Raw genomic sequence first — 13,333 nt, forward strand, 5'->3', positions numbered from 1 at the left:
TCCTCCTCCTCCTGCTGTTTGTTAGAGCTAAACGTCGTTTTGACCTAATGTGCTGACTCGTACTCCATCCTGCATTGATCATTAAATAAATCAGCCTGTGCTCTTTGAGTTGTTGGGTAAACACAGAGGAATTTCCATGATTTTCCTATTTAAATGGGCGAGCGGAGTCCGGAGAAGCTCTAATATCTCTCCTCTTCCTGGAGTCTGGCTTCCGTGGCTCAGGCGTGACGGGAGCTTCACACCGGCCCCGCTTTGCGGTTTATTAAACGGCGCTCCTGTGATATTAAACGGTGCCTGGAGACGGCGTGTAAAGCAGCCACACGGGAGAGCGGGGGCCCGCTCCTCCAGGTTCCACACACACACACACACACACACACACACACACCGGCCAGCCGCGTGCCGTCTGACAGATCGCGCAGGCATTGTTTTCCCCCGTGCAGGATTTGTCATTCCTCGCTAAGTGAGCCGTCTGCGGCGCCCGGCGGCGAGATGAGATGTAATCTATCCCCCCGGCGAGAGCCGCGCGCTCGTCACTCTGCCGCCGGCGACGCGGCGGCCGCCATCAGCCGCTTATGATGGACGCAGTGATTAACTGATGCTTGTCGGCTGCGTGTGTGTGCGTGTGTGTGTATAAGGTGAGGAGGGGGTGTGATTTATTCAATCCCGCTCGCTGTCTTACGTGCATTCCTCCTCCTAAAGTTCCTCTGACATCGACCTCGGATTTACAGCCTCGTAAAGGCGTCGGGGTGATTTACGGCGCAGGCCGGGCGCTCGCTTTTACACGCAGAAATCAAGAGCGCAACCTCAAAGTCGAGTGTTTTTATTTGTTTTAAATTTACTCCACTTCAGACTTTTTAACAGTTTTTCATCCGGGCCAAATCTAATAGTTAGCAGAGAGCGTCATTACCGAGCGGCGCTGCAGATTCTCCGCTCCATTAGGTTCAGCGTACGCTTTCTGCCAAAAGAAAAAAAAAAAAAAAAACCCTGCAGAGTTTTTTGCTGGACTGCAAAGAGAATAAAAAAAAAAAAGAAAAACAGAAACAAAGAAAGTTGCCTCACTTTCTTTGTTTTCCCTTCCCTTTATCAGAGCTTGGAGCCGGGCCAGCGCAGACCGGTGGCAGCCAGACGAAGTGTTTTGGTCTGGTGTAGCGTTCAGCGCTGCAGTTCGGTCAGAAAGGCCACTACTTCCTCCTTTTCTTTTTTTTTTTTTTCTTTCCAGCGTCGCCTCACTCGCAGCCACCCACCCTTCATTAATTGGGTCAATTAGATTCTAGCAAGGGGGGAGTGGGGGGGGATAAAAAAACAAGTGATGTGCTCCAGGGTGAGTCTGAGAGGAGGACGGAGTCATTAGTGGGGTGAGAAATAATTTACTGCGCTCTTCTGTTTCTGCAGAACAAAATGTGAGACTGATCTGCAAGATGTGTGAAATGCTCGCTCAAACGGCGCCCGCTGAACGGACGCTCTGCAGGAATTGTGAATGGGAGGTGTGAAGTGAGCGGCCCCTCTAGAAACAATGAGCGCTGATGAAAAGCGTGTGTGTGTGTGTGTGTGTGTGTGTGTGTGTCGCGCCACACGAAAACCACAATGAGAGGTGCCAGCATTGGAGGTGTCCGTTCTGCCTTTGCATTGTGACAACAATCCCCCCTCCCCCCTCCACCCGCGGAGGAAAGCATCTGGAGCTCCAACAGCTGGCAGGGTCTCGGGGCGGCGGGGGTCAAACACGGGGTCGGCGCCCCGGCTGCAGCCAGCGCTGAAATGGCTTGAAAGTGCACCGGTTAACGGTCCCCCCCCCCCCCCCCATCTCGCTACAGCCTAGACGGCGAAAACGATGTCCGTTCACACGGAAACGACAGAAACGCCGTCGTCGTCAGTCGACTGAAGTGTGTGTTTGTTTTCTGTGCTGAGCCGCCCAGATGTTTGCTGGGAAAAGCCTCCGCGGCCTGTCAGAGCGCCCGTCAGCGAGCGCTGCTGCGCCGGGGGGATAATGGAGCGGCTCCATCTGACGCCGGCCCCCAGAGCTGAAGGAGACCCTCGGGGACCCCCGCTGGGGAGAACAAAGATGCAAATGTGTGGCAGCTAACGGGGATAAGTAGTACAGATTTCCTCTCAGCGTGACGCCACTCCACATTTTTGTCTTGAATACACAAGCTCATCTTAAACACAGAGCACTGTGTTTGCATAATTTGCTGCTTGGAGTGCCCTCTCCTCTCAGTTCAGCTGATTACAGGGTTTTGTTGTTGTTATTTTTCTGTCTTGAGAAAGCTCGTACAAATAAATGGCTAAAAGGTCTTCTATTCAAGCCAGAGGGCGTTGATGTATCGATAAATATGATCAGCTCATCAGCTCACAACTTCAAGTTTGTCTCACATTTTATGTACCAACAAAACAGAAAAAAGCTTCTGCAAAGAGGTGAGTTTCTGTTTTCTTCCCCTCGTTTCTGCCATTTCGGCTCAGTTTTCAAAACATCGCCGTGTAAACCTGAAACATATCTTCGGCAAAAATGCAAAAACAATGCATTTTCACTCAAAACGTAAATGTGTAAATGAGGCCTTAGTCGATATTAACAGCATGTGGCTCTGCTGCTGGCTCAGAGCAGATCCTCCACGAAGCCGTTTATGCATTTCTGTTGGACTTAGAATTAGAAAAATTCCTGAAATGCTCAATGAATCAGCAGATATGTGAATATTAATGTAAAGTAACAGTTTTAAAAATGTACTTTTGTGACTCTAGAGAATCCTGGGTCAAATTGTGACTCTTGAGATATTCTCCAAAAAGCCCCCAGTGCTGAAATGTTCCACTGTTTAAGTGCTTTAGTGAGCGTCCCACAAAGAGTTAAGCCTCTTTTCAGAGCTTCGTCCAAAGTCTGTCCTGCTTGTTTCTCTCTGAAGCACATTAATGTCAGTGATGAGGGATTCAGATCAGACCACACACTGCAACTTGTTTCCTTCATATAAAAAACTTTAACAAGGAGTCATAAAGATGAATGACATGTGGAGAAATCAGAGGAGCAAAACACTCCTGATTACAGACGCTCTACAATTTCCTGAGAGTTTGGATGTTTGTTTTGGATTTATAATATGGCTTAAACCTGATATATCGGCATAGAGGCGACGTATGGGAGCCATTTGTGAATTGCAAGTTTGTGTCGGTAATCTTCGCCTATGTGTGTACACACAGTAATTAAACACTGACTGGTTTGCATCTGTTACTGAAACAGTTATAATCTGTTCAGCAGTAATCACCGATAATCCAGTAATCCCTGTCTCCTCTCAGCGGTTAGTAGCATAACTCGGCGTAAAGTGATGACTGCAGAGGAAGGCGGAGCGATCGATCCACCTTTTAATCTCAGCTCTTGCGTTTTGAGTTCACATCTTACAGTGAGATGGACCCGTCTGGTTTCTCTTTGGAGGAGCTGCAGTGGCCGCCGGTCCCTCGGACCACTCCCCACTGCTCACTCATTCACTGATGGATGGCGTCTCCCGGCCTCGGCCTCTATTCCCCCCCCCCCGTCCTCCCCGTCGGAGGGTGAATGACGCATTGGCTTTGAGGAGATCTGCTGCTTATGTTACACAGATTTATACATCTGGGGACAAGCTTTATCTGCGATGTTTTCAAGAGCACAGACACGCTGAATGAGTCGCTCTTTGAGCGAACACAAGACTGATGAGAGAAATGTCAGATTGTAATTTAGCTCGGCTCCACACACACACACACACACACACTCACTCACATGCACACTGAACGCCCTCTCCTCGAACAGCTCTGGCAGATGGAGAAGTCTTTGTCTCGCCAGAAGTTTTCCAACCTTGAAAAAGCCGCCCCTCCTCAGCTTAATGAAGGCAAACCACAACAGCGGTGCAGTAATGACCGGATTGTGTACAACATTATCCCTCCCCTCCCCCACCCCCACCCCTCTCCTGGACGGAGCCCTTTGTATTCGCCGCAGGATTCTCCCACCGCAGAGCGAGGGGAGGGCAGAGAAAACAAGCGCGCCTCTCCAATGCTAACTCAATAATGACTTCCCACGGGGGGGAAAGGGAAGACGGGGCAGTGTTTGAAGTGGCGCTGCCGCAGGAGGCTCGTCTGCCCCAGACGCTCCACACTAACCTCTCTCATGGGTTCCTCTGAGCCGGGGATCCAGAGCGTGACATGCACCTTCATCGTCATCATCATCGTCATGTCGTGTGAGGTTCAGTCTTGTCGCACTCCTCCTGGCTTGATCCATGCAAAACCTCTCCAGCGCTCGTCTTCACCCTCCATTAACAGACAGTTTGCATTTGCAAATCCAGCCGGCGTGCTTGATGTAAGACTGGGAGAATCTGCACAGATATCTGCAGTGTCAAAGGGGTTTCAGATGTGTCGTAGTATTCGAGACCGGTCTCGATCTCAAGACCACTGAGGTCTTTAAGATCTTGGTCTTGTCTCGGTCTCGGACACAGAGGACTCGGGACTTTACTGCAAGACCAGCCTGGACCTCGGCTGCGAGGACAGAACTACCTGTCAACTGCAGAAATCAAAACGGACGGTCGCCAGTCTCATTTTGCAAGTGAATATCATTATATGCTACTGAATCGGATCATGTGGTCGCCCAAAACTGTCACCCTTGGCTGCTACCATGCGCGGCACACCGGTGGAACATGAGACGCATTCAGCATCAGTGAATAGTGAGTGTTAATGATGGCAGACAGGGGCGTCACTATTACTAGTTTTTACTTTCCACAGTTGCTTCTGCCTGCTCCTCTTGGGTTTTGTCTGTTAAGGTGTCTTAAAATGACTATGTTGTATTTAGCGCTGTGTAAATAAAGTTGAACTGAAAATTGAATTGAAGTTAAATTTTCTGCGGTCTCGGTTTTGACCCGGTCTGGACCCTTCAAAGTCTTGGCCTTGTCTCGCTCTCGGCTATGTCTTCGTCTCGGACTATATGGTCTCGACTACAACACTAGACACAACAGTATTTTCAGCGTTTCTAGATTAAATACCAGGTTGTATTAAATGTTTCTTGATTGAAAGGGGATCTCCCTGTTTAAAAAAAAGCACAGCTTCATATAACATTAATATTAAAGTGCATTTGTTGCCTTGGTGCATGCATGCATATATAGAATAAATGGACCCAGTCCATTGAGTCCAGTTTTCCACTGGTTAGAGGAAGTTACCGTTTGCCTCAGTTTTGTCTCTCAGGAAACCAGATTAGTGTGACAGCACTGCAATTTTGGCGAAGCCTAAATCTGGTGTATTCAGAGCTGTGGGGCAGCTGTTTTCAAAGCTATCGGACATCTAATAGTGAAGAGCGGTTTCTGAAAAATTCAAGCACCCAGCATCAATATTTTAAAAGGAATGACTGATTGGAAATAATGGTTTTGTAGCAACGCTCCTCACCAAGGCGGCGTTTTCAAGCCTCCTTATCGCTGAAAGGAAAGAAGATCCATGCCCAGACATTCCGCACTCTCTCGGTTTGATGCACCATTTAATGAAGTATAAAGAAAACCTAAGAGGCTGAGTGGAGAAACTTGTGTTGGTTTCTCGTGTAATGAGCCACGCCGGATCCATTCCTGGTTGTTTTATTCATCTTTTCATCGAACTCGTTGAACTCTTCAAAGCGAGAATCGCTCTCGTGAATCTGTCATTCTTTTCTTGTCAGTCTTTGAGGCTTTATTAGATTTTCGAGCGGGATTCTTGGTGAAATCTGCCCAGACGTCGAGCTGGCCAGTTGCCCGGGTGATTTAGCAGGAAGCCTGACTTTGGCAACTTTGGAATTCTGCAGTATTGTGTTTGAAGCATCCGTGGATTAAGGTGCGCTTGAGAAAATCCCCCCCCCCGTGAACCAGGCGTGTTTTTTTTTTTTTCTTTGCACTGGGGAGTCTGTGTGTCCATGTGATGGAGCGCCGCTATGAGATCTGTTTACACAGTCCCTCCTGAGGAGCTAAACGAAGGCGCAGCCCCAACACGCCGCTTCCATAAACACTCCGCTCCCCAGAATGGGGCGCTCATTAGGACTGCTCGGTAATGAGGAGCCGTCCCGGAGCTCAGCAGTGGGTTAATTGGGCCAGAGAGGGCAGCGGGAGCCGAGCGTGTGCGAATCTGAATGGCGAGCGGAAGAGTAAGCCCCACCCCCCCTGCACAGCTCCCACACACACTCTTCTCCCGCCCTGAATGGACGCGCTGTGAATCGCGGCTGACCCGCAGGGGTCGGCTCGTAATCACCATGGCGATGGGGGCGGCGCACACGCCCCGGCCGCACCGGGGGGACGAATGGCGGCCGCTTAAGGTTTTGGCAGCATGGCAGCCAGTCGCAGCGTGAATAATGCGCGAGCGGGGGCCTCGGCACAATCTGATGGCTCCACACAAATGGGGCCTTGTAGGAGGACATTCATCGGTAATAAAATAGGCCTTTCTCCCTGCGAGCGGCCCGTTGTGTCTTCTGCAGCCATAAAGCCGAAGCGACAGGACGGGAGCATTGTTTAATGTTCTGCTTTATGAGGGAACGCTCTTAATCTGAGCAGACGCTGCGGCCTGCCGCCGTTCTCCACCTTTTTATTAACTGTACTGCCGTCAGTCTCGCTACTTGTCTGCAGGTTATTCACCCTTATAAGGGAACCTGGAACCCGTCTTCTACCATTGTTTGCTGGATTTACTTTTCACTAGATTCGTGAGATTTGCTTAGAAACTTCATTAAAAGATTTTTTTTTCTCTTTAATTATTTAGCTTCCCAATACACGAAAACATGTATTCATTGTAAAATGCAGTCAAATCTGTAGCGAACAAGACTTTGACGTGTCTCTGGGATGTCTGTGTCTGTTTAATGTCGTGTACTGATTCCTGGTGCAGTCTTGTTATTACACTTCGTACCACTAGATGGTGTCATGGTTCACTGTACAATCTCGTATAAGAAAAATGTAGTTTCAGATTTAGATAATGCTCCTTTTTGGCACTGGCTGACAGCAGTGACTTCCTGCAACAGGTCCTGTTACATTTTTAATTACAGTGGTCATATTTAAAGGGGCTGTATCGTGCTTTTTTAGCTAGTACAAACCCTAGCTTTGGCATTAACATGGTAATAGTTTATTTTTGGCGCTAAGGAAAAGTCAGTTTGTGTTAAAAGATTTTCGGGGGCTAATTCTGAAACCCCGAAGAGAAAATGCTCCGTTTCACTGAAAATCCCACCTCTCCCCCTGTGGACTTGGACTGACAGCGTACTTCAACCAATCAGAGCTTCAAAACAAACACGTCATGCGTTAGCTTCTCTAGGGGTTAGCTTTAGCTCTTTAGCTCTAGCTTCTCTACACACAAAGACACGCGAAAACGTCTTTTCCTGTTAGAAACTCACCAAGCGCAGACCCTTCAGACTCTTGCTTGATTGTTGCTTTCAGACGATGGTTAAAGTTTATCTCCGTAATCGGAGATGCACAAAGCGGCAACGCTGACTGCTGAGGGCGTGGGGGGGGGGGTCTCCTCAGTGGAAAATGCGAATCAGCTGCGTGCTGGTCAGAGGACAGTGCGCGTGTTGTCTGCACGGGGGTGGGGTGGGAGAAGAGTGGTGGGGAGGAGTTCAACTTTTGTGACGTACTTAGGTTTGAAGAGTTTTAAACGAGCTGTTTTCTACCCGAAGGGAGGGGCTGCTGTAGAGAGCAGCAGACTGAAAGAGATTACTCAGACATTCATGGATGAAGGCAAATAACATTTTGGGGGTGGTTTTAAAGGGAAATCAACTTTGTGGCATGCTTTAAACCTTAAAGTGGATTTTGCATGATAACGCTCATTTAAATGATGCTTATGTGTTTTATTCCAGTTCCAGTGTTTTACTCACAAGGTTCGAACAGGCATTATCTTGACATTCTGTGGTTGAGAAAGGTATTAGAAGATGAAACAAGCCAAGGCTAGGTGGTTAGTTTAAATGTAAATCATTTCAATATGTTGATATGATTCATGGAAGTGATTTTGAAGCTTTTGCTTCTTGGTATTTTTGTCTTTTTTTTTTTTTAATTCAGGAAGGTCAAATAATTACACAAGGTACTGTGAAATATACCGTACTTTCTGGACTACAAGTCACATCTGTTCAAAAATGCATCAGGAAGAATGGAAGGAAAAACATTTCTGGGTTGCACAGCTGTTTTCAAAGCATTTATTTTATCACGCTCATATTTTACCGTGGTTGAGCCTCAAGGCCTCAGTATGCTCCCCGTCGCCGCGATGGCGTTCCTACGACGTATACGTCGTAGCCCTACGAGTGGGCTATGACTGCTAGCGGCTTGGCGGTGAAATTGCAGAGGAGGGTGTTCCCTTGACGCAGAAGCAAGATATGTTCAGTAGCGGCGTAGGGTTGCCGGCGTAGGAACGCCGTGGCGGCGACGGGGGAGCATACCTTCAGCCTGCAGCGGCTGTTGAGAAATGTGTCAGTCAGTAACTACAGTAGCAAATCCTCACCTTTTCTCCAATCCCTCCTAAGTTTCTCAGACACTCTCTGATCCCTGTTTTTATCATTTTCAGTTGAAATCCAGCTGTCTCCCTTTTGCTTTGGCGACATTTTGCTGAAACTGGACAAACGCGATGGTAATGGAAGTGTTGCGATGGTACTGTACCAACATTCTGCTGTCATACAGTGAATTGTTCCGGTCCCACTTTTTATGTCCTGTTATATTTTAACAAATGTGCTGCTTCTGAATTTACGTTGCACAAGCAGCCGATTAAAAAAGTTTGATTTGTATTGTGGAAAGTACGGTAATGATGCCAAAACTACAGAGGAACAAAGAACTGCAAAAACTCTGCGAGCGGAACTGGAGATGGACTAATTTTACTCACATTTAGCATTTTGCACTTTTAAAATAATCCTTAAGATAACATCTTGCACATTGTAACGGGTTCCTAATTGTCACCGAATCCCGTTCGCCTCCAGTTAATTGGTTTCTCTTCCTGGTATACTCAGGTGAAAGTGTTTTCTGGATGTGTGGGCGGAGGAGGAGGTGGAGGAGGGGTCTGCCTCTGCTCTGTAATCCCTCTCAGTCTCTTATCACCTCTTGCAGGGAGCGCAGCGATGAGGGGGAGGAGAAGATCCCGAGCGCCGTGTATCAGCGGCGCTCATCTCCCTACATTATTAAACATCCATATTTCCATATTTCATTGAGCTCCCCGTCGCCTCTGCAAATCGCGCTCTACTTAGCATTCATACCAGAATGGGATTTGGTTAATGGGTATTAGATTTGTAGATGGTTATCCCGTGGCTATGTCTTTAGCGAGCGGTGCCAGTCGATCAGTCAGTCACTGCGCCTTTCTTCCTCTTTCTCGCTCTGGAAACACAGAGGAACTTCTCAGCGTGATGGAAACAACTTTTTCTGCTTTCCTTCGTCTCCACAGGTCCAAGAAGGTGGCGTCCCTGGCTGAAGCGTTACGACAAGCCTCCGTGCAGAAGAAGGACTTGGAGCTGGAGCTGGATGAGCTGGAGCACGCAGCGACGCTGGTGGTGGAGGAGGAGGAGGAAGAGGAGTCTGAGAGCGACGGCAGCAGTGAGGAGTCTGAGGAAGACAGCACTGAGTCTGACGAGGGAGGAGGAGGAGGGGAGCGGGCGGAGGCATCGAAGGACGGCCCTCCACAGCCCCAGCCCCCCGCTCACGTCTCGCACGTCCCCCAGGCGCCCGCCAGCGCAGTGCTCTCAGAGGAGCGGAGCAGCGCAGACGCCTCGCCGGGCTGCAGGCAGCTGATCCGGGAGCTCGGGGAGCGGGTGGCTCAGGAGCTGAGGATCTCCCCAGACTGCAGCGGCGCGCAGGCATCTGGGAGAACCAGCTGTGGGACTCTGCTGGAGCCCAGCCCCCCCAGGAACCCCCTGCTCATCGTCCAGACGCAGCTAGACGCAGAGGAGCTTGATGGGAACTTTCTCAGCTGATGGAAAGAGTTCAGGATCCTGAATGAACAGAACTGTTTTTACCCCGAAGGACTCTTTATTTTTTACAATGAATGAAATATTACTGACTAATGAACTTTCAGAGCTTCATTAAGACTCCTCTTTCACTTTCATACGGATCCTTAATGAGCGTACGTAAGCTCTCTTCCCTCTCGCTCTACAAATGCTTTTTTTAACATTTTGTTTCATTTCATATCAATTATTTCTGCCGCTTATTAATTATTGACAATAATCCAACAGCGTCGGCGAGCTCAGACTGTGCAGAAGTTCCCTGTCACACGTGTGCCGTTAATGTCTCCGCTGGTATTTACACGCTCAATCTGCATATCCACTCCGGGCTTGAACAAATAAAGCAGGAACGTCATTGTGGGAAGCCGCCGAACATTTGTCATTGTTCATTGTTGTGTGTCAGCCGGCTAAAGTGGTTTGGCAGCGCTACTTTGAGGCAGCTATTCTTTTCCTAATAAATAGCAGGAAAAAAGCACTAACCCCTTCCTAAAGCCCCGGCATTGATTGAAGTGGAAAAGACTCTTGTCTGCGCTAAACGGGGCAGCGGAGCACGCCGGAGTGATTGATTCATCTGGAGCGGGCGGCGGAGCACCGTCGACACGGCTCAATATCGGCGGCGGCGTCCTAACAGGCGAGAGAAAACAAACAGGGAAGCACATGTCAGGCAGATAGATGAGGGCTGCGGCGGAGGCGGCGGCGCCGGGGCCGTTTGCTGGAGAGATAAGAGCGCCCCGGGGGCTAAGAGGGCCCCGAAGAGGAGAAGCCGAAAATCCAGCCCAGCATCAGGCGTAGAGAGCCGGAGAATTTGAAGGTTCCACGAGCCGACGTGTGTTGATTACACTAATTGAGAGAGACTCCTAAGAAAATGACCTAATGGTTGATCCTTCGGGGTGTAAAGGGGGGGGGGGGGGGGGCTCCTTGCCGGCCGACACGGTGACGGATGCAGCGCGGCGGCGGAGTTGCCTCGGGCTGTTCCTGTGAAGAATTTCATCCAGCATGAATGAAGGCAGCTCCGGAGCGGCGGTGATGATGGCTCCTCGGGAGGGCGGCGCCTGTGGCATTGTAGTTACAGAGATGGATGATGTTGTTTGGCGCCTCCCAAGAAGAAGCCCACCCCCAACCCCCCCATCCCCCCCCATCCCTACATCCCTCCATCCCTTGGGGACGAGTGCCGTCGTCGCTGTGACTGCGATGAGTAACACCGTGAAAGTCGCCGCTCCATTTCGAAACCCCGGTTCTGTCAGACGACGGGAGTCCTGGGACTGTGTTCTGCTGCAGGCGGGGGTCCCCCCCACCCCCCACCACCCACCCGCCGGGGTTTCGCATTGATTAAGTGACACGGGCCTCCACTGCAATTTTTCATCCTAAAGTGGTCTCCATATTCCTCCATTAGTGTCGCCTGACCGGGGGATCCACGCCCGAGCCCACCGCTCCGCTGCCATTAATACTCCTCGCTGACGGACATTTCTCAAAGAGCCCGGCACCCGATTAGACGAACGCGGCTGATAAATTATACAAGACAGTAATTAATGTGAAGCCCGTGCTCTGTTTGGACTCGGATTTGATAAATCATTCCTTTTCTCGTGTAGCTAGCAGAAGCCCTTGACCCCAAAAGGTCTAAGAAAGGGGCGTAATGCGTTGGAGACCTGTTGGGGTCGGCCTCGTAACGAGACGATTAGCAGCAGCAGATGTCTGATATTCGAGGTAGCTGGAGTCGGGCTTGAGTGGCCACGGGATTGTGACAAGAACACATTTGTCTTATAGTCACATGTCCTCCTGATGTGTAACCAAAGAACAAACGACATTACAGACAAGTCATTGTTCTCTACGTAAAATCCCCAAGAACTTTCAGTGTATATCAAATGAGAGACAAAATGACTAGAGGTTTAACGTTCTGCTTGTTTGCTTTCTTGCAAAGCGTCATTACAGAATTTCACATTTTCACTGTTAAGGAAACATATGTCAAATTTATATGACAGCTTTTTCAGGCAATGGAAAAGTTTTGAGTTTGTGTTTACATGACAACGGTGCTCGGAATCACCGTGTCTCTCTGGAAACATACGAGTGTGGTTTCATTACCAAAACAACCAACAGCACCCACTAGTGGTTCTACATGAAAATGACATAGTTTTCATGAAAACAGACATTATTTTCAAAACATTGCCATAATGTTTTTTTCACTTGAAACATCTTGTCGGTGGGGCCGTATACCAGCAAGCCGAGCTGTTCTACAGATCTTAGCATCTGAAATACTTGTTTGCAGAAAGACAGTACTAGCTAGCAAACCTCAGGCTGTTGGTGTAGCAGGTGGGTTAACTTGCTGTTTACTGGAAAATATGAAAAACTTACGTGTTTATCGTCATTATCATTAACTTCAGAATTCAAACTTCAATTTTCATTCCCCAAAAAAATAAAACAACTTCACAATCACTGACTTTTAATATGAAATGTGTCATTCTATTAATTCACTTGACTTCTGTTTACTTTCATATTAAATTCATAAAGCTTCTCACCACTTTGTCAAAAACCTCCATGGTCTTTCTTCACCTTGGCTTTTTTGTTGTGGACGTTGCAACAGAAGTGAAGAAAACAAAAACGGAAGAAGTTTAGAAGTCACAGTAAGAAAACGAGACCCTGAGTCATCTGAGGGTGAAACTACTTCCTGCAAGTTATTTCAGCAAAACTGGTGAAACAAACATCGCCACAGATAACCAATGCTCTTGGTCTGACTGCCGTTTTATTTCTATCCCATCTGTTCTAACACAGCATTACTGTGGAGAGCGTGTTGGCAGATGGTATAGAAAGTTTAGTTTTATAAGATGACCATGTGTGGTCACACAGGTTACTGTAAAATCTAACTTTTTTTTTTTCTTTATGCTAATCATGAGAAATCCTTTGAGTCAAAGACCCTTTTTCTGACTCCGATCTGAGTTCCAGTATGAACTGGAGTATATACAGTACATCCATCATCGCAGCTCGGGGGCTTAGTGCGGGGTCATCGAGGTCACGCCAGTCCAAACGCGGCGTCCAAAGCAAAGACCGAGAAGTCTCTGAGGTGAATTGGTTCCTTCTGAATTTTGATGGGAAACATTTAACCACACAAGCTGAAACAGGGAGAGTTGAAGTAATTCGTGTTTGACGGTTATTAAGATTGAATCAGGCGCTCGGCCCTTCAGATAAAGAAGCTCTGTAGCAGCAGAGCATTAACCGTGACCTTCTCGCTCCACTCTGAATGGAAATGTTAAAATAATCTCACTAATGTGATAATGCATTCCTTCCCTTGTTTTCCTTTCCAAATGGGGTAAAGGCGAGCTCCAAGGACAGTGTGGTCGCTGCCCCCCTCCCCTCCCCTCCCCCGCCCCGGCGACACGCCGCCTATGGTTGATTGTAATAGAAAACTCAATCTCCGCTCCGCGTTCCTGAGAGGCAAAG

The 13,333-nt window shown here is 48.5% G+C and overlaps 1 protein-coding gene across 1 annotated transcript in view; it reads left to right on the plus strand.

Annotated features, from left to right (window-relative positions):
* The window catches only part of shq1 (SHQ1, H/ACA ribonucleoprotein assembly factor), a 37,439-nt gene extending 26,737 nt beyond the window's left edge, over positions 1 to 10,702 (plus strand). Inside the window, exon 12 of the mRNA XM_030092724.1 lies at positions 9,349 to 10,702. Within this exon, the coding sequence (XP_029948584.1) occupies positions 9,349 to 9,874 (526 nt within the window). The 3' untranslated portion in view covers positions 9,875 to 10,702. The remainder of the gene's footprint in view (positions 1 to 9,348) is intronic.
* Positions 10,703 to 13,333: the final 2,631 nt, after the last annotated feature.

The sequence above is a fragment of the Salarias fasciatus genome, chromosome 5 (genome assembly GCF_902148845.1).
Source record: "Salarias fasciatus chromosome 5, fSalaFa1.1, whole genome shotgun sequence".
In the NCBI taxonomy this organism is placed as follows: Eukaryota; Metazoa; Chordata; class Actinopteri; order Blenniiformes; family Blenniidae; genus Salarias; species Salarias fasciatus.